General features: G+C 43.7%; 1 protein-coding gene across 1 annotated transcript in view; it reads right to left on the bottom strand.

Annotated features, from left to right (window-relative positions):
• LOC145346939 (uncharacterized) overlaps positions 1 to 19,807 on the bottom strand; it is a 99,804-nt gene extending 79,997 nt beyond the window's left edge. Inside the window, exons 1-8 of the mRNA XM_080194816.1 lie at positions 19,757 to 19,807; positions 17,479 to 17,490; positions 17,279 to 17,362; positions 16,651 to 16,704; positions 10,913 to 10,966; positions 7,377 to 7,430; positions 4,070 to 4,123; positions 3,927 to 3,980 (exon numbers count right to left, since the gene is read on the bottom strand). Coding sequence (XP_080050942.1) covers positions 3,927 to 3,980; positions 4,070 to 4,123; positions 7,377 to 7,430; positions 10,913 to 10,966; positions 16,651 to 16,704; positions 17,279 to 17,362; positions 17,479 to 17,490; positions 19,757 to 19,807 — 417 coding nt within the window. The remainder of the gene's footprint in view (positions 1 to 3,926; positions 3,981 to 4,069; positions 4,124 to 7,376; positions 7,431 to 10,912; positions 10,967 to 16,650; positions 16,705 to 17,278; positions 17,363 to 17,478; positions 17,491 to 19,756) is intronic.
• Positions 19,808 to 20,117: the final 310 nt, after the last annotated feature.

Below are 20,117 nucleotides of genomic sequence, written 5' to 3'. Positions count from 1 at the left end.
AGGGTAAATATGTGGGGTTAAGGGAATAGGGTCTGGGTGAGATTGTTGGCAGTGTATGCTCAATGGGCTGAATGGTCTCCTTCTGCGCTGTAAGGATTTTATGAATAATTTTTATAAAAAGCATTTTTGAGTATCATGAGTTTCATAAATTCACTCAGTTTTTATCTTTCTGCAGTAATTACTACAAAATCTGTCAGTCCTTGGTTTGGTGGTGTTTCTAGATTTATGTTACGTAAAGCTTTCACCAGCGAGAATAGGCAGCGGTGATTTTATGCATGTTTATTAGTGAAATTAGTGAATAAACAGCACTCCCGCCCACTTGAAAAGTAGAATGATGGCAATCTGGGTGCGAGTACAGTACAAGAGCCAGCTAGCTCCCACTGGGCTTGTAACTCTATGCAAGATTGAGGATTTAGAGTTGGATGGAAAAGTCCAAGTATTATTACACAAATTACACCAGCTCTGTAGCCAATCATCTTAATTTTTCTTCATGTGATAATGAGTCCACTGTTGCTGGAAAAAATAATGGCAGGTTCACGACACACAGCCTAATTAATGCACAAATTGGCCAACAAGTTCAAGGGGGAAAAGTAATGCCATGTGCTGCAAACTGATTTATGTTGCTGCACTGCTTACCCTGGGCAAATAGAGAGCACACCACCCACCTCCCATCATTAAGTACTTGCTAAGTGTGGCTGTTAAATTGCCCATTAAACTCACTGCAGTGAGTTAGAGCTCGCACTTAAACAGTGTGAGTACTTTATTTAATGATGTGCGAATGCTCGACGTAATGCCAATCCACCTCGCCAGCCCAGGAAGGGAATTACTTAAATGGCTCAGCCTCATTCCTCGTGGTAGATTCAAACTTTTAGTGATCTAAATAATTTTACCTGTAAAATTTAACTTTATTTATTTTATTTCTTTCTGACTCCCCCGCCTCACTTTTAATCTGATATTTCGCTCCCTCAATGGCTTAGTGGTATTATCACAATTATTAACTCAGAGACTCAGCTAATGTCCTGGGGACCACAGCAGAGAGTGGAATTTGAATTCAAATTCAATAAAAAATACCTGGAATTCTACCGATGACCATGAAACCATTGTTGCCTGTTGGAAAAACCCATCAGGTTCACTAATGTCCTTTAAGGAAGGAAATCTGCTGTCCTTACCCAGCCTGGCCTTTGATTTGATTTATTATTGCCACATATATTAGCATACAGTGAAAAGTTTTGTTTCTTGTGTGCTATACAGACAAAGCATACTATTCATAGAGAAAGCATCCCATTCATAGGCCTACATGTGACACCAAAGCCACAGCAGTGTAGTTCACTCTAAATTCTCCTCCAAAGACAACTAGACATGGGTAATAAATGCTGGCCAACCGGCGATGCCCATGTCCCACAAATGACTTAATATAAAAAAAATTTTACTAGACCATTTTGGATATGAATTTACCCTCTTTCTTCAGTGTTCCTCTGGTTCCTTTCTCAACCCTTAAATCTGAATGGTGAGGGAGATAGATTAGAATAATTCAGCCATATGCCCATTTCCCAACACCTTTAATTGTGCACCAAAGGAACAGGCCGCTCCCACGGCTTACGATTGTCACCTCGGGACTGACAGCTCCAGTCTGGGTAAAGTTGCAAATTTAAATATGCCCTCAACGACCCCCCCCTCCCACTTTTGCTGGCAGTTTCCCATTGAGCAAGCCTCCACTCACTTAATAAGGCAGCTCGCACTCCACAAAACCCACGGGTAGGCCTTCATGGTCATCGTACCACAGACCATTGGGTCTATCATTCACTGAGAAAAGAGATGCATAGGATATTAGCTCACACTGCCAGCTACTCACCAGGACAAAAATATTTAAGCTGAAGGGGCACATGATGAAGTCTAACTAATAATGCACACTGTAAGATGCCCCTCCATAGTCCCATGACTACAGCGGGATGTTAGACCAGCTCCAGAAAATCTTGGGGCATTGGGTAATAGTTAATGGAGGCCTGATTCCTTACCTTGCCCCACTCTTGCAGGGTGCTACCCCTCAAGCTATTTATAAGCAATTGTCTCTCTGTCTCTCTAACAGAGAGAAAAGCCTGTGGCCCTTTTTGAACTATGACCGTAATCAAGAGCCAAAATGTCTGTGTGTTGGATCATCCACCCATCTTATTTTTAAAATCATAAAAGGCACAAAATGTATTTATATTTCTGTTTGAAATTCTGGCCAGCTGGCAGCCATTTTGTTTGACTTAGCCCTAGCTGGACACCTGGAATACATTTTGTTTGCTGTACGTGCCCAACCTTACTTCCAGGAGGAAGATAGCTCGATGAATGTCAACTGCCACAACTTGGCAATTAGCACTGTTTATGTTATCTCCCCAACCACAGGACTGAGACACAGCTGGATTGTTTGGCCCAGGAAGAAGGCCTGCGAGTGAGGGACCAGCAGCTGAATTGGGGGAGGGGATGGAGGGGGACAGGAAGCTGGGTTGGAGGAGGAACCAATTCCAGTCAGGGAACCAGTGCACTTGGTCTTGCTCTGATGGGGTAGCTGATTGAAGGGAAAACAGCCTTACGTTTGTTACCTATTGGCTACATTTAATCAGGAAAGAATTCCTTTGTCTTCATTCGGATTTCAAAGCAGAGGGTTAATGTAACAGTTGCCCAATATCTGGAATTCCTGCTCTGCTAGCCTATTTGTCAGGCTGCCAAAATACTAGAAATACTAAAAACATATATAAACTTTGCATCATGAACAATGGTCAAAACTGACAAATAATTGCTGATAACTTTATCAGTTTCAATCAAAACCTGTGCCCATCAGAATCAGAGTTATTTTCTATTCATTCGTGGGACACGGCTGTCACTGCTTAGCCAGCATTTATTGCCCATCCCGAGTTGCTTTTGAACTGAGTGGCTTGCTAGACCATTTCAGAAGGGCAGCTGAAAGCCAACCACATGGCTCTGGAGTCACATTTAGGCCAGACCAAGTAAAGATGGCAGCTTTCCTTCCCTATAAGAAAATGGTGAACCAGATGGGTTTTTCCAACAATCGACAATGGTTTCATGGCCAGAGATTCCTAATTCCAATTTTTAAAACCTGAATTTAAATTCCACCATCTGCTGTGGTGGGATTTGAACTTGGGCTCCCAAAACATTAGCTGAGTTTCCGGATCAGTAATCTGGCAATAATACCATTAGGCAATCACCTCCCCTCCAGCAATCTGTCACCATAAGTTGGCAGCGCAGAACATAATGCCAATTAAGTTGGTCCAATGCTGACCCTATTCTGTTTCTAGAATGAATACATCCAAGTACAGAAGATGGGCAGTGCCAAGGTGCCAGGCCGGCAGTGCTAAGGTGCCGGGTGTGCCAAGGTGCCGGGCCGGCAGTACCAAGGTGCCAGTGCCCAAGGGGCACCCCCTTGCCCTTGGTCTATCTGAGAGGCCTCAAGTTACACTGACGAGACCAACAGGATTGTTCCCTGTTCATGCCGAGCAGGTGTTTTCCTCACTGGAGAGAGCCTCTCTTGGCGAGGCTATAAAGGCAAGTGAGCACAGACCGGTCTCACTTAACACATGTAAATGAATATTTAAATATATTTAAATAAATCATTCAGACTCTCGCCCATTTCCGCGCCAGAAATCTGGGTGTCGTAAAATCCCAAGGGCCAAGAAATCAGGGGATTTTACTGGCTCTCTCCACCCATTGATGGGCAGGGTGAGGCAATAAAATTCCATCCAAGGTTTTTGTTGTCCATTTTGGACAGGTAGTTAGTTGTCCATTTGCTGCAACAAGTCCAGAGACAGTGAGCCCCTGGAATTGAGAATCACATGTCTGAACATCATTCCAATGTTTATTATTATTATTGCATTATTATTGCAAGGCCTAAACATTCATTGGGGAAGGTCGCTGAGACTACGTACCTTTTTCCCAAGGACCCCTGGTAGCCCTGGTCGTCCAGGTGGCCCTTCCGGCCCCTTTCGAAAAAACATGGCAGAGGAAACAGAAATTAATATTTCGCATTTTAACACAAATGGAAGTGTGATTAAATGTGTTAACATACAACCTGAGGACCCGAAGGCCCTTCTGCCCCCGGGAATCCACGTTGTCCATTTTCACCCTGAAAGATAGAATGAAACACGGCCGTGATTTTTAAAATATGTTTTTTTTTTGAGTGATTAAAGCGATGTGCCGTTTGCACATTCTCCCCATGTCTGCATGGGTTTCCTCCCACAGTCCAAAGATGTGCAGGTCAGGTGGATTGGCCATGCTAAATTAACCTATGCATCAGAGGGACTAGCAGGGTAAATATGTGGAGTTAAGGCCTGGGTGGGATTGTTGCGAGTACAGGCTCAATGGGCCGAATGGCCTCCTTCTGCACTGTAGGGAGTTGATGATTCAAATTCATCAAGAGCACTCATTGCAAATTCAGATCGACTGTGAATTTTGCCTTTTAGATTTGTCCGAATTTTACTTGCTAAACTGTTGACATGATCCTGAAGAAATTACCCTGGAGTATGATTGACTCTCAGCGTGGGACTTTTCCTGGAACAGAGTTGGCAATGAGCTTTATTTGAAAGTTGTATTTCAATTTCAATTTTTAGGTGTTTATAAAGCCAAGGGTTGCAGACTCTCTCAGTTGGGAAATGTGGATTAAGGTTGAAATGAAGCATTCTGAACTAGTGTTCTTCAGGCAATAAAAAGTCAGTTTACAGCCTCCAGGCAATCTCTCAAGAGGCTTTGTTCCCCTCCTCTCACCCTGCCCCCACCATTGAAGTAATGAGGAAGATTGAGAACTTAATTTAAATATATTTAAGTTCCATTAGTGGGCTTCCCTGCTGCATCGTTCCCCCCACATCTTAACATTACGTTGGCAAGGTTTACATCAGCTTTGTAGCAATATGAAGCAGGTGAAGAGATACTGCCAGAGGTGCACAGGAATGGACAGTCCTTGAAAGGGAGAGGGACATGCCCTGGCAGTACACTGGCACTGCCCCGGAACTACTTGGGGTGATGGAGGGCAGTGCTGAGAGCTGTACCGGGGGACAGATTCCCGTGGAGGAATTCTATAGGGGCGGTCATCTGTGTTCATTGCAGAGGGGTTGGTGTTCCCCATGTCTGTAAGGGGGAGCTGTTCCCTGTGTCAGTAAGAGAGGGGGGGTGTTCCCTGTGTCTGTAAGAGAGAGGAGATCCCCCATGTCTGTAAGAGAGGGGGTGTGTTCCCCCGTGTATGTGAGGGGGGGGGGGGGTGGGGGGTTCCCCGTGTCTGTAGGTATGGGGCCATAGGGGTGTGGTGTTCTCCTTGTGTAAGAAGGGGTTCCCCCTGTGTCTGTAGCTATAGGGCCATGAGGGCATGGTGTTCTCCACGTATGTAGGAGGGGGTTCCCCCATGTCTGTAGATATGGGGCATGGGGGTGTGGTATTCTGTGTGTGTGTGGAGTGCTCTATGCATTAATTGTTAGTGCTGGAGCTCTGGGTAACCATTAAAGGTGGTGCCCTGATCTCCGGAACGCCAATGTTACTGGGCAAGCTCAGAAAGATTCCACCCCGCCAGCGCAATGGTGCGGGACATGTGGCATGTTTTTTTTCCCTGAATGCTGGAAAATACAGTGAGAAAAGTTGGCAGTGCAGCTGGTGTGCTCAACACTGCTTGCCTGAGCCAGCACTTCAAGAAAAAAACTGGCAAAGTCCACCCAGAGTTTTGAACATCTTTAAGACAGAGCTAGATAGATTCTTAATAAGCGAGGGGGTGAAAGATTATCCGGGGATAGGCAGGGATGTAGGATTGAAGTTACAATCATATCAGCCACCATCTTATAGAATGGTGGAGCAGGCTTGAGGGACGAATGGCCTTGCTCGTACAGAATCATAGAATCCTACAGTTCTCTGGTTCCTCTTGATCCTATAAATATTTTGTAGAAGGAGGCCATTCAGTCCATCAAGTCTGCACTGACCACAAACCCACCCAGGCCCTATCTCCCTAACCCCATGCATTTACCCCAGCTAGTCCTCCTGACAATAAAGGGACAATTTTGCACAGCCAATCCACCTAACCCATACATTTCTGGACTGTGGGAGGAAACCTGACCACCTGGAGGAAACCCACACAGACACGGGGAGAACGTGCACACTCCGCACAGTCACCCAAGCCAGGATTCGAACCCAGGTCCCTGGAGCTGTGAGGCAGCAGTGCTAACCACTGTGCCACCATGCTGCCCTATGATCGAATGTAATGTACTCTGCGAGAAAGGCGGCAAGGATGGTTTTGTGATGTCATTGTGTTTTTAAAATGTCAACATGAATCAGCAAAATATTAAATAGATGTTCAAGTTATTGATAAATCATTTCAGTGATTATTACTTGAATGAATGTAAATTGAGAGAGGTGAATACTCAGCGAGAGCTTGGTGTCCTCGTGCATCAGTCACTGAATGTAAGCATGCAGGTACAGCAGGCAGTAAAGGCGGCAAATAGTATATTGGCATTCAATAGCAGGAGAATTTGATTACAGGAATAGAGATGTTTACTGCAAATTGTATAGGGCATTGGTGAGGCCACACCAGGAGTATTGTGTGCAATTTTGGTGTCTTTATCTGAGGAAGGATGTCCTTACTATAGAGGGAGTTCAGCGAAGGTTTACCAGGCTGATTCCTGGAATGACAGGTCTGTCAAATGAGGAGAAATTAAGTCAGTTAGAATTGTATTCATTAGGGTTTAGAAAAGTGAGAGGGGATCTCATAGAAACTTATAAAATTCTAACAGGATTAGACAGGGTAGATTCAGAAAGGATGTTCCTGATGATGGGGGTGTCCAGAACTAGGAGTTATTATTTGAGAATAAAGTCCTTTTAGGACTGAGGTGAGGAGAATTTCTTCACCCAGAGCATGGTGAATCTGTGGAGTTCACAACCACAGCAAGTAGTTAAGGACAAAATGTTGTGCGATTTCAAGAAGAAGCTTGATATAGCTCTTGGAGTTAAAGGGATCAAGGGATAATGGGAGAAGAGCGGGGAATTAGGATATTGAATTTGAAGATCAGCCATGAACAAAATGAATGGCGCAGCAGGCTCAAAGAGCAGAATGGCCTACTCCTTCTTGTTTCTATGGTGTTATTTTCTGGCCTTGTTCGCCCTGAAAACGGAAAATCCCTCCTAAGATCAATGGACCTTTCCATGGTCTGCCCCTCACCCTCTTCTATTCCCGTGGCGGGCAGGGTGATAAAATTCACCCCAAACTCCCAATGTGATTTTTACAGGAGGGCCTCAATGAAGCTCCCTCTTTAGTATCAGCACTTCCATTATACTGAATAAGAAACTTCATCACACACAGTTGCAAACTGATTTTGTTGGTCCAGGCATGTAAACAGGAATATTACCGTGTCTCCTTTTGGTCCAGACTGCCCTGGAGATCCAGGCAAACCAGGCAGACCCTGAATGGGAAGAAAATTACATGTTTTAGAAAGAATTACAAGTAGGTTATGTAGTTCAAAAGGCATAACATGTTTCCATTTTACACATCACAGTCTTTTTCCAAATCAAGGAGGTTATAAAGTTCTATCTGGCCTTGGAGAGGTTGCATTTGGAGTAATGTGTTAGCTTTGTGCCTCTGCATTACAAAAAAGGCATTCAATTATTGAGTTCAGAGTATGAACCCTTTGGTTGACCACTCAACATTGAGGACGGAACTATAAAAGGACAATCCATGACTCTGGAACTTTGCTACCTGCAAGGAGAACAGGAATTGCAAAAGACAAGTCATGTTTACTTAAGGTTAATAGAATTCTTTTGAATAAGTGACCAATCAATAGCTAAAAGGAAATTATATAGATTTTTCGAAGATATTCCATAGACTGTTACACAACATGCTTGGAAATAATGCAGCCTTACAGATCAGAAACAAAAGCAAAACAAAGCAGATGCTGGAAATCTGAAGTTAAAATGGGGATTAGTAAAATTGTTGGGGGGGGGGTTCTTGGAAAGCATGCTTGCTAATGACATGCTAAAGTATTAAAATGGAGTTTCTACGGCAGTTCAGCACATTTTATTCCACTTCACCGGCGAGGGGGTGGGAAGATTGGAACTTGAAAATGCAAATTGCTCTCTCTGGATTTTGACTGCACGCTCCCATTCCCACAGGCAGACAGCGCAGGCTCAGAGTCACTCCCACCGTACTGTATTAGAGAAACAAAGAAAGCGGCAATTGTCATTTTGGATTTTATACATAGAGTAAGGGACTTTAAATAGAAAATAAGAAATTATACATTTGTACAAAAATTTTGGCTAGGCCAGTTGGAGAATGGTAGTTTTAACTGCTCCATTACAGAAAGGGCATGAAGCCGAGGGAGTAAATTTATCGAGATAATATCTGGGAATGGGAACCGTAGTTATGAAGGAAAACTTGAGGAACACGGACTACTTCCATTGCAGCAGATGCGGCTAAGAGGAGGTTTAGTTAAGTTTATTTTAAATTATGAAAGATATTGATAGAGTAAATACAGAAGGATGATTTCCGTTGATTAGGGATACATAACGAGGAGACACCAGTTTAAAATTAGAATGAAGCTATGAAAAATTTCATTGGAAAATGATTCATTGGAGGTGGACTTCTTCAGTCCGATTGCACCGTTTAAGAGAAGTGTGGATGAGTTTCCTGAATGGATGAGATGCCTGAATATTGGAAGGTAGCAAATGTTGTGCCTTTGTTTAAGAAGGGCTGCAGGGGAAAACCTGGAAACTACAGACCAATGAGCCTAATGTCTGTAGTGGATAAGTTATTAGAAAGTATTCTGGCATTTAGAGATGCAAGGACTGATTAGGAATAGTCAGCATGACTTTGAGAGTGGAAAATCATGTCTCATGAATTTCTTGAATTTTTTGAAGGGGTAACCAAAAAGGTAGATAAGGGCAATGCAGTCAACATTGTCTACATGGATTTTAGCAAGGTCTTTGACAAGGTATCGCATGGTAGGCTGTTGCATAAGATTAAATCTCACTGGATCCAGGGGAAGGTAGCCAATTGGATACAGAAGGCTGAGGGCGGTTGGAGAGGGTTGTTTTTCAAACTGGATCAGCATTGTGCCTCAAGGATCACTACTGAGTCCACTGTTATTTGTCATTTATATTAATGATTTAGATAAGAATTTAGGAGGCATGGTTAGTAAGTTTGCAGATGACACCAAGATTGGTGGCATGGTGAACAATGAAGATTATCTAGGATTACAAAGAGATCTTGATCAATTGGGCTAGTGGGCTAACAAGTGGCAGTTTAATTTAGATAAATGCAAGGTGATGCATTTGGTATGTTGAACCAGGACAAGACTTATTCAGTTAATGGTAGGGCACTGGGAGAGTTATAGAACAAAGAGAGCTTCAGATACAGGCTCATGTTCATAACGCCTTGAAAGTAGAGTCACAAATGGACAGGGTGATGAAAAAGGCATTCAGTATATGTGGTTTCATTGGTCAAAACATTGAATACAGGAGTTGGGATGTCTTGCTGAAGTTGTACAAGACATTGGTAAGGCCACACTTGGAATACTGTACACAGCTCTGGTCACCCTAATATAGAAAGGATATTATTAAACTAGAAAGAGTACAGAAAAGATTTACTAGAAGGCTACCAGGATCTGATGGCTTGAGTTATAAGGAGAGGCTGGATAGACTGGGGCTTTTTTCCCTGCAGCGCAGGAGACTTAAGGGTGACCTTACAGACAGCTATGAAATAATAAGGGACATAGATCAGTTAGATCATCGCTATCTTTTCCCAAAGGTAGGCGAGCCTGAAACTAGAGGCATAGGTTTAAGGTGAGAGAGGAGAGATACAGAAGGATCCAGAGGTCCTCTTTTTTCACTCAAAGGGTGGTGAGTGTCTAGAACGAGCTGCCAGACGTAGGGGCAAACACAATTTTGTGTTTTAAAAATCATTTAGGTAGTTCTATGGGTACGATGGGTATACAGGGATATCATAGAATCCATACAATACAGAAAGAGGCTGTTCGGCCCATTGAGTCTGTACCGACCACAATCACACCCAGGCCTTGTTTCTGCAACCCCAAGCATTTACTCTGCTAATCCCCCTGACGCTAGGGTTAATTTAGAATGAGCATTCCACCTAACCCGCACATCTTTGGACTGAGAGATTAAACTGGAGCACCCAGAAGAAACCCACACAGGCACAGAGAGAACGTGCAGACTCCACACAGATAGATAGTGACCTGAGGCTGGAATTGAACCTGGGACCCTGGCACTGTGCTACCCTCAAGGGTTAGGCCAAATCAAGGATTCAGGTCGAATGCAGACAATTGGGACTAGATTACTGGTAAAACCTGGGCAGCATGGATAAGTTGGGCCGACAGGCCTACTTCCACGCTGTAAACATCTATGATGGAAAATACAAGACCTCATGGAAAACGAAGAGGAAAGTCAGTTTTCGGTCACACTAGCCTAAAACTAGCATAGTTCAAACATGATGCAAATGTCCACAGACATTAAACATATCAAAAGAAATTAGGACATTTAGGCCATAGTGTTTTCATTCCAAGATAGATGGAGTTATGGAACAGATTACCAATCAGGGCTGGCAGAACATAAAATCATGCCAGGGTTTGAAAAGGATTGGATTAACTCATAGTTGGAAAAGGGACGGCAGGGTCTAGAAACGTGGTGTAGAAATTGATGAGTGGTGTGAAAGGGTAGGGCAAGAGGGCCAGCACAAAACATTATCATCTGACAGTAAGATTGCCACTTCAGAAAGCAATAGAACAGAAACCGCTGGATAAACCCAGCAAGTCTGGCAGCATCCGCAGAGAGAGAAACAGAGCTAACATTTCAGCCCCATGCAACTCTCTTTCAGATTTCCAGCATTGGCAGTACTTTGTTTTTCTAGCAGTAGAAACAAGATATAATTTCATACCTGTGTGCCTCGAGAACCAGGAATACCTGGAATACCCTGCTCACCAGGTTGTCCCTTAAAGATGAAACACAAGTTAAAGATACACTACATGGATTGCCATTGCTGTGTAGAAAATATTCTTAGCATGTATGTTAGTTGTGGTTCTGTAGATTGCATCCACACCTCTGAAACATAAGGCCCCAGATTCAAGTCCTATTCCAAGGCTTGAGCACAAAACTGCACTGTCAGAGGTGGAACTACTACTAAACTTAACAATACATTTCAGAAAACCTTTATTCTTTCAGCCTAAACATCTTGATGAGTAACTCCCTGTTCTATCATTATTTCCAACCTGTACTTTTCAGGAGCTTGAGGGTTCCTTCCTTTCTTCCAGGATCAAACCATAGTGTGACACAGCTTCCAGGAATTCACTTTGAATCCTAATGTTCCTGCTATTCTCCACAGTATGAGATTCTTGGGGTCCTTCCACTAGCACCCTCTTCTTCAGGACCTCACAACCGGGGGCACACCAGCTCCAGCATGACCGTCACTGCCTTCTTGCTTTGTGGTCTACAGCTCCTGGCAGTGTTCTCTCTCTCTGCCTGTTTGCAGGTTAAGCATGTCAGCTGTGGCTCAGTGGGTGGCACTCCCACTTCCAAGTCACAAAGTTTTGGTTTTCGGGTTTGAACATGTAAAATCTAGGCTGACATTTCACTGGGTAGAGTGCATGGCATGTCAGAGATATTTCTTATTGATGAGGTGTTAAACACCTACTCTGTCTAATGGATGTAAAAGATTCCAGGAAACTATTTGGAAACTATTCCCAGAGTCCTGGCCAAAATTCATCCCTCAGCCAACATCACAAGAACAGATTATCTGGTCAAGATTGCAATACTGCTTCTGGGAGCTTGCTGTGCATAAATTGGCTGCTGCGATTCCTAGATTATAACAGCGACTACATGCCAAAACTGTTAGTTTGGCTGTGAAACTTTAGCTGTTTTAATGAGCATTCATGAGATGCAGATCACAGAATTAAAGAATTCCTACAGTGTAGAAGCCGCCATTTGGCGCATTGAATCTGCACCGACTCTCTGATGGAGCATTTTACCCAGGCCCTCTCCCCTGCCCTATTCCCATAAACCCACACATTTCCCATAGCTAATCTATCTAACCTACACATCATGCAACACTAAGCAGCAACTTAGCATGGACAATCCACCTAACCTGCACATCTCTGGATTGTGGGAGCACCTGGAGGAAACCCATGCAGACACAAAAAGAATGTGCAGACTCTGCACAGACCGTGACCGAAGGCCAGAATCAAACCCAGTTCCCTGGTACTATGAGGCAGCAGTGCTAACCACTGTGCTGACCTGCAATGCAAATGGCATTCAGGCCACCAGCCAGCAGGATGACTGGCCCACCAATGGGAGAATTACAACAGTGATTCTACACTGGCGGGTTTCTGACTCTCACTAGATCCTCTCCTCCTGCCCGTCACCAAACCCGCTATGGGAAAATTCCACCCTACACCTCTTTGTACAGTGATGAGGGGACAAAACTAAGATAAACATCTCCAATTTTGTATCATTTCACTTTTGGCTCTTATTCAAGACTCTTTTGGACGGCACGATTTAGAAGAAAAAACTTTGGACCCTTTACAGCACAACAGAAATAACTCAGGCAGTTAACATTGCTCCATTAATGCAATAACTTGTTCACATTCTTGCATCATATTCTTAATTATCCTCAGAAGACGGGACCTTTCAGCACTCTTGCACCATCAACCATCAACAGTACTGGGTGTAAAGCAAAGGAACATAAAGATTATAACAATATAAGCCATTCATGGTGGAAAGACAAGACTTTTCTTTCAGTTCTGCTTAATTTAGATGCAAGGGCATAATCCCCTCTGTAGCCTACTGGGCTGTGGATTCACATAAAGAGCAAGTGATCAGCAGACATCAAAGTGCACTTGGTGGGCACACTGGCAGATAATGTTTCACAATATAAGGAAATGAATCACTGGGGCCACAAAACCATTAGAGTGGGATGTATTACACTAAGTAATTGGATGAAAATAACCACTTTGCTTCATGCACAGAAAGATAAAGAAAGCTTTTTTTAAAAATAATGCATACAGGGCAAATGACATTTTTAAATGACTTTATTAAATCTATGCCGTATAAAGCAATATTCAAAACAACAGCACTTTGGAAGACAATAATAGTGTATTAAAAGTGTCACTGCCTACTGGAAATCAAACCTTAAATTTATGTCATCACATTGGCAAGTGGTTAGTACTGCTGCCTCACAACGCAAGAGACCCGGGTTTGATTCCTGAGTTTGGTCACTTGTGGAGTCTGCATGAGTCTCCTCCGGTTTCCTCCCACAGTCTGAAAGACGTGCTGGTTAGGTGCATTGGCCATGCTAAATTCTCCCTCAGTGTACCAGAACAGGCGCTGGAGTGTGACGACTGGGGGATTTTCACAGTAACTTCACTGCAGAGTTAATGTAAGCCTACCTGTGACTAATAAATAAACTTACCCTCCAGGTTTAAAAAAATGTAACTAGATCAGATTACAGCTGTAGTCCAGATAGACTAAGAAACGACGCTCAAATGAACAGCTAATCCTGGTGTTAATGGAGAGAATTTGCCCCCATCTATTCCTTCAGCCCTTTATTAATATTTGTTCCAGATTTATCCTAAGGGAATCTAGTTAAATGCATCATCACAGGCTTTTCCTGCCATCATTATAATGTCAGAGTCACAGGTTTTATTACATTTGGATGTCTTTCAGGAAATGATTCACACTTTGTCCTCGAGTGTCACTAGTGGTGTGCTGCAGGGCTCAGTACTGGGACCTCTTCTCTTGCAGTGTATATAAATGATTTGGAAGAGGGAGTAGGTGGTGTGATCAGCAAATTTGCTGATGACACCAAAATGGCGGGCAGTGAGGAGCAGTGTCTGGCAATACAGCGGGATATTGATAGGCTGGTTGATTGGGCAGAAACATGGCAAATGGAGTTTAATCCAGATAAATGTGAGGCGATGCATTTTGGCCGGAATAATGTAGGGGGGAGTTATATGGTAAAGGGTAAGCCCGTAATGAGTATAGAATCGCAGTGAGACCTGGGGGTGCAAGTGCACAAGTCTTTGAAGGTGGCATTGCAAGTGGAGAGTGTGGTGAAGAAAGCCTATGGTATGTTAGCCTTTATAGGAAGGGGTATAGAATATAAGAGCTGGAGTCTAACGTTGCAGTTGTACAGAACGTTGGTTAGGCCACATTTAGAGTACTGTGTCCAGTTCTGGTCGCCTTACTACCAGAAGGACGTGGAGACTCTGGAGAGAGTGCAGAGGAGGTCTACCAGGATGTTGCCTGGTATGGAAGGACTGGGGTATGAGGAAAGATTGAAGAAATTGGGGCTCTTTTCCCTTGAAAGACGCCGACTGAGGGGGGATCTAATAGAGGTATACAAGATTATGAAGGGTATAGATAGAGTAAACAGAGGTAAGCTATTTCCTATGATAGAGACACCTAGGTCAAGGGGCCATGGACTTAAGGTGAGGGGGGAGAGGTACAACACAGATATTAGAGGGAGGTTTTTCACTCAGAGGGTAGTGGGGGTATGGAATGCTCTGCCAAGTAAGGTGGTGGAGGCAAACACGCTAGAGTCATTTAAGAGTAACTTAGACAGGCACATGACTGGGTTGGAGATGGGTGGATATAGGAGATTGTTTTAAATAAGGGTCATTAGCATTGGGGCGTCCCTGGTAAGGTAAATGGATATGGTATAATAATAATGTCTTTTTTTCCCTTTTCATTCACAGGTTATAAGTCGGTCTGCCTCGTGTCCAACGAGGGGCATACATGCGATGGGTCGTACTGGGGCTGCTCTTGGTTGTTCGAGATTGGCCTAGTGCTTCATGTCGTTAGTGTGTGCCTAAACTGGACCAGATACTGGGCAAGACAACAGCTCAGTAACTATCACTGATTGCTGTGCAGACACATGGATTTGGGCCGGTGTCTGTGGGAGTTTGCGCATTCTCCCCGTGCTTGCGTGAGTTTTCTCCGGGTGCTCCGGTTTCCTCCCACACCCCAAAGATGTGCTGTTAGGCTGATTGGCAGGAATAAATTGTCCCTAAATCAGTTTCCCTCAATCTGGATGGCCATAAAACATTAGGCAAGGGTCGTGGGGGGAGAGGGGGACTGGTGGTGTTGAGATGGCAGCGCAGGTTGGGCCAAAGGGCCTGTTTCCCGGGCTGTTTTTGTTCTTTGAGTGGGTTAATATTTCATAGAATCCCTGCAGTGCAGATGGAGGCCATTCGGCTCATTGAGTCTGTACTGGCCACAATCCCACCCAGGCCCTATTCGAATAACCCCAACACTAAGAGACAATACACCATGGCCAATCAACCTAACCCACATTTCTTTGGAGCATGGGAGGAAACCAGAGCACCCGGGAGAAACTCACACAGGTATGGGGATAACATGCACATTCCACACAGACAGTGACTGGAGGCCAGAATTGAACACGGGTCCCTGGCATTGGGAGACAGCAGTGCTAATCACTGTGCCATCTTGTGATTCACAGAACTGTTACGGTGCAGAAGGAGGCCATTTGGTCCATCATGTCTGCACTGGCTCTCCAAACGGGAATGCACTTAGTGCCATTCCTCTGACTTTTCCCTGTGCTCCTGCACATTGTTTCTATTCAAGTAATCATCTAATGTCCTCTGGAATGCCTCAATTGAACCTGTTTCCACCACTCTTCCAGGCAGAGCATTCAAGTCAAAGTTGGACATGCACTTGAAAAGGATCATTGTTTTCAATAAGATATAAATAGAATTCAGTTCCCTGCGTAAGCTGGGAGAATGGTTCATCACCTGTTTGTAGAGGTGTTGTGATGAGTATTGCATCCATGATAATGTCATATCCAAGGGGATTAACAGGGAAACGTTCAGTCAAATGGAGGAAACAGAAAAGGAAATGTATATGTTGGCTCACAATATTATCCAACTCCATGTTTTATCACTAGGTAACAATGTATTACAGAAAAGCACAGACTATGAGCTGTTTCAGAGGGCTCTGCGGTTCCCATTTCCCGCGCTAAAAGGTCATGGTGGAACAATCCACGGTAATTGAAAACTGGGAGCATCATTAATTGCCTTAAGGTAAGACCTCTGCCCCTTCCTCCAGAGGAAGTCCAGCTTTAGAGAGCTGCTGGCCAATCAGATAGCCACCACACCAAGGAACTCATTGGGAGACAGGCAGTTTAGCAGAGGCCTGGTGAGAGGGGTGGGAGATTTGGATTCAGAAGGTCAAGGGGAAGGATTAAAGCAGTGGAGGGTGCCCTCCAATGGCCTCAGGGGACTTGCAAAGTAGACCCCTGGGCCTGGTTAAAACATCAGTGCAAACTCAATGGGCTCAATGGCCTCCTTTTGCACTGTAGGGATTCTATGATCACAAACAATCCTCCCGTTACAGGTAAAATACTGGCAGGAGCAGAATTAAGGCTTTAAGTAGTCATTGATTGACCATTTAAGGGACTCAAGAGGTTCAAATGTGGACAGGCATCCAGACCTCTGTGCCATCACCCATAACATTTCAGACTGGGCAATGGTGGACAGGTAGGCAGCAGGAATACCACCTCCTCTCTTCAAACCCGCGGGCAGGGAATGTAAAATCCAGCCCTACGTACTGATCACACATCCTATAAACATACAGAGATGATCTTGGAAATGGAATAATACTCACAGGCACACCATTCATTCCTGATTTTCCTGGTTTGCCAGGTTCTCCCTTATGCCCCTATTGGAAGAAACAAAGCACATAGATTAGTGAACCCCAACACACTGCGCTGTATGGCTCTACACCCCTGTTAGCTCAGAAAGGGTGGCAGGGGACTGGGAGTAGGGGTGTTAATTTCCACTACACTATATGTGGAATTGAAATGGCTCTAAGGAATTTCCCATCCATTTAGTTCCTTGTTAACCTTTGGCTTTCAGGAAAGGGATCCAAACACTCGCACTTTGATGACAACTTTCCTCCTTGCAAACAGAGAAATGCTAATGTGAGACGCAAGTTTTTTTTTAGCAAAAAAAGAGTAGACAATGTTAAATATTGGAAGTTGACTATCTTCATATAGCTCAGGAAAAAGTTGAGAATGACATGCACCATGTAAGTATATAAAATCCCAAATTCAGAGTGCTACTGTTGCACTATAATAATGTCTTAACTGTTGAACAAGAGAACAATAATTTTAAGTTCATATCCCTATTGTTGAATATTTTGCCAGTACTATGCACCAATTTTGAATGTGCGATTCTTGTGCCATTCTAAGTGGTTACACTTGCCCGATATTCGTACTAAATTGTAAACTCACCTTTCGTCCAGGAATGCCACGCAATCCAGGTGGGCCTGCTGGGCATGTGCAAACTGCCTTGGGGACTGTTCTGTTGGATGGACACTTCCCAAAATTAAATGAAGGGGTTTTAGTAAAAATCACTTTTTGTTCAAGGAGTAAAATCAGCCATTAAAGAATCGCTAAGAATTTGCTCCCAAGATACATGGAATATCACTCACCCTCTCGTCGTCCTAGATAAGAGAAAATATAAAAGAAATTAGTATGTGGATGAAATAATCAATGCCACAGTGACCACGTTTCAGAATTGGCCATAAAGCATTTTGGAAAATCTTAATGTCAAGAAGAGGAAAGCCCTTCTTTTTTAAAACTTTAAACTTAAGTTTTTTCAGGCGCACGGTGACACAATGGTTAGCACTGCTGCCTCACAGTGCCAGGGACCCGGGTTCAATTCTATCCACCGATCATTGTCAGTGTGGAGTTTGCACGTTCTCCCTGTGTCTGTGTTCTTATGTTCTTATGTTCTTTGTGGGTTCCTCTGGGTGCTCCGGTTTCCTCCCACAGTCCAAAAGATGTCCAAGTTTGATGAATTGGCTATGCTATATGATCCCTTCATGTCCAAAGATATGAAGGTTAGGGAGATTAGCTGGGCAAATATGTGGGATTGCAGTGATAGGGCCTGGATGGAATGCTCTGTCAGAAATTCGATGTAGACTCGATGGGTCGAATGGCCTCCTTCTGCACAGTATGGATTCTACCGTCTGAAAAAATTTCATTTCCTTGTGTGCAAGCATTACTCCTTTTAACTCAGGAACTTACCATGGATTTTTTTCTGTTTGTTTTTGATAATGCATAAACATTTAATGCAGATACGCCACACTTATTGCAAAGCACTGTAGCGATTTTAAAGTTTACACACCAGACTTTTCTTTCATTACTAAATTTGGAGCATTCCGCTTTCCATTCTGAGGGTTTTAAATTGATTTTACATTGTTGGCGCGGTGCATGAAGGTACACATTATCAACAAGACACAAGATCAACAGATGTTGGGGAAGGCATGTTTATATTACAAAAAAAAGAAACAGGTATGTTCAAAACACAATGGGCCGAATTCTCTGACCTTGCCTGCAGTTAGCTTTCTCTGCTGCCATTGCAATGAATGGAGATTTGGCTGAGCACCAACTTCTCTATTCTTGCTTGCAATGGTGGCAGGGAGGTGAAAGGTCAGAGAATTCTGCTCAATGTCACAATGGAGGTTCTGTTAACTTTCACACCTGTTTCTGCCTGTGAGAGTACTTCATCCTCCAATCCAACTCCTGCCCCACGATTATCCATGAAAGGTTTTGATCCCAGCTGAAGATTTTTTGTGAGAGTTTTGATATAATCTTCACAGTTATTCCCCTTCATCCTTGATTTACTTGTCTGGTGTTCCAGCAATGAACTCTCTGGTAGAATTGTTGGGATTCTCCTCATCTCTTCCAATTGGAGAATTTTGTCACAATCATTAAACATCATGGAGCTGGACTTTCCCGCTTGAGGCAGGAGTTGAGGAGCGAGTTTGATTCAGAGTTGCAAGCTCACCCCTGGTACTGCATGATCTTCAGTCGAGACCTTAATGACCCCAGAGGTGAGTCTGCCACCCAGCTGGTGGCCACTGGATTGGGAGGGGTGGATGGAGGTTGGTGCAGTAATGATAACAAAACACAGGGGCAACAGGCCACATTTTGGCCCCTGTCACACATTTTCTGTGACTGCCGTCCATGTCAGAATAAAATCAGAGGATCTTCATCTCCAAAGCGACCAGGGCAAATGGAGAGTTGAGACAGGGATATGATAAGAAAAGGTTGCTTACTAAAATCTTATTATTGCTCAGCACCTTCTTTTCCAAGCTTTCATGTGTTGGAATTAAATAAAACTGTTTCAGTGTCACCAGGTTGCAGCCAATCAGCATTAGAGAACTCCTAATGACTGCCCACCCCGTGAAAATCTCGGGGGGTGGGGGGGGGGGTCAGAAGGTGAATTCTTCACTGGCTTCCCGGCAACCAGAGCCTGTCGAATTCTGTCCAGATTCAGGGGAGGAAATTCTCAGATTCATAGACATCTGCAACATAGATGGCGGCCATTCGGCCCAACATGCCCATGCCGACCAACAAAGATCTGACTACACTAATCACGTTACTCACAGCCATAGAGTTTATGACTGCAGAGATCTTTCACCACAAGCCTCGGGAAGACATCACTTCCCCTCTCAGTTCCAGAACGGTAAGTGTGAGTTGTTCTAGACCACTGTGACACATGCCTCAATCAACATGGATAGTTATAAGTAACACTGACAGATTATGAGGGTCGATTACTTTCCTGGTTTTGGGGAGGGGGGGGGGGTGAGGGCAAGGCGATGCCAACAGCTGCATATGTAAAGAGCGAATTAGAAATTAAGCATAGCTACAGAGCCATTCTAAACATGAATCTGGATAAATCAAATTGTCACAAGGACAAACCTGCAACCAATACGTATGTGTCAGGATGTATACACTCGGCAGATAATACATTCCGGCAATTTGCCGAAACCATGGATGCTCCTTCCCCACCTGTGCCTTTAGTTTATGATATTTGAAATGAAGACTAAACGAAAAACATTTAATTTTATATCCTGACACTCTGATTAATCCACGTTAACAATGCAGCACCACAAACTCATCAACGCTGGGTGCTTACCACGATATGCAAAACTTTAATAAATCTAGAAGCATAGAGAATACAAAGACAATTTTAAAATATTCGTGACAGGGATAATTAGAAAAATGGAGAAAATTACAGCAGCAAATTGAAGGATAAATGTAATCTTTGAATATGTTCATA

Source organism: Carcharhinus amblyrhynchos, chromosome 8, assembly GCF_965287045.1.
Source record: "Carcharhinus amblyrhynchos chromosome 8, sCarAmb.v2.hapA, whole genome shotgun sequence".
Classification (NCBI taxonomy): Eukaryota; Metazoa; Chordata; class Chondrichthyes; order Carcharhiniformes; family Carcharhinidae; genus Carcharhinus; species Carcharhinus amblyrhynchos.
The sequence above is the reverse complement of the archived record's forward strand: the minus strand, read 5'-3'. Positions and strand labels throughout refer to the sequence as shown.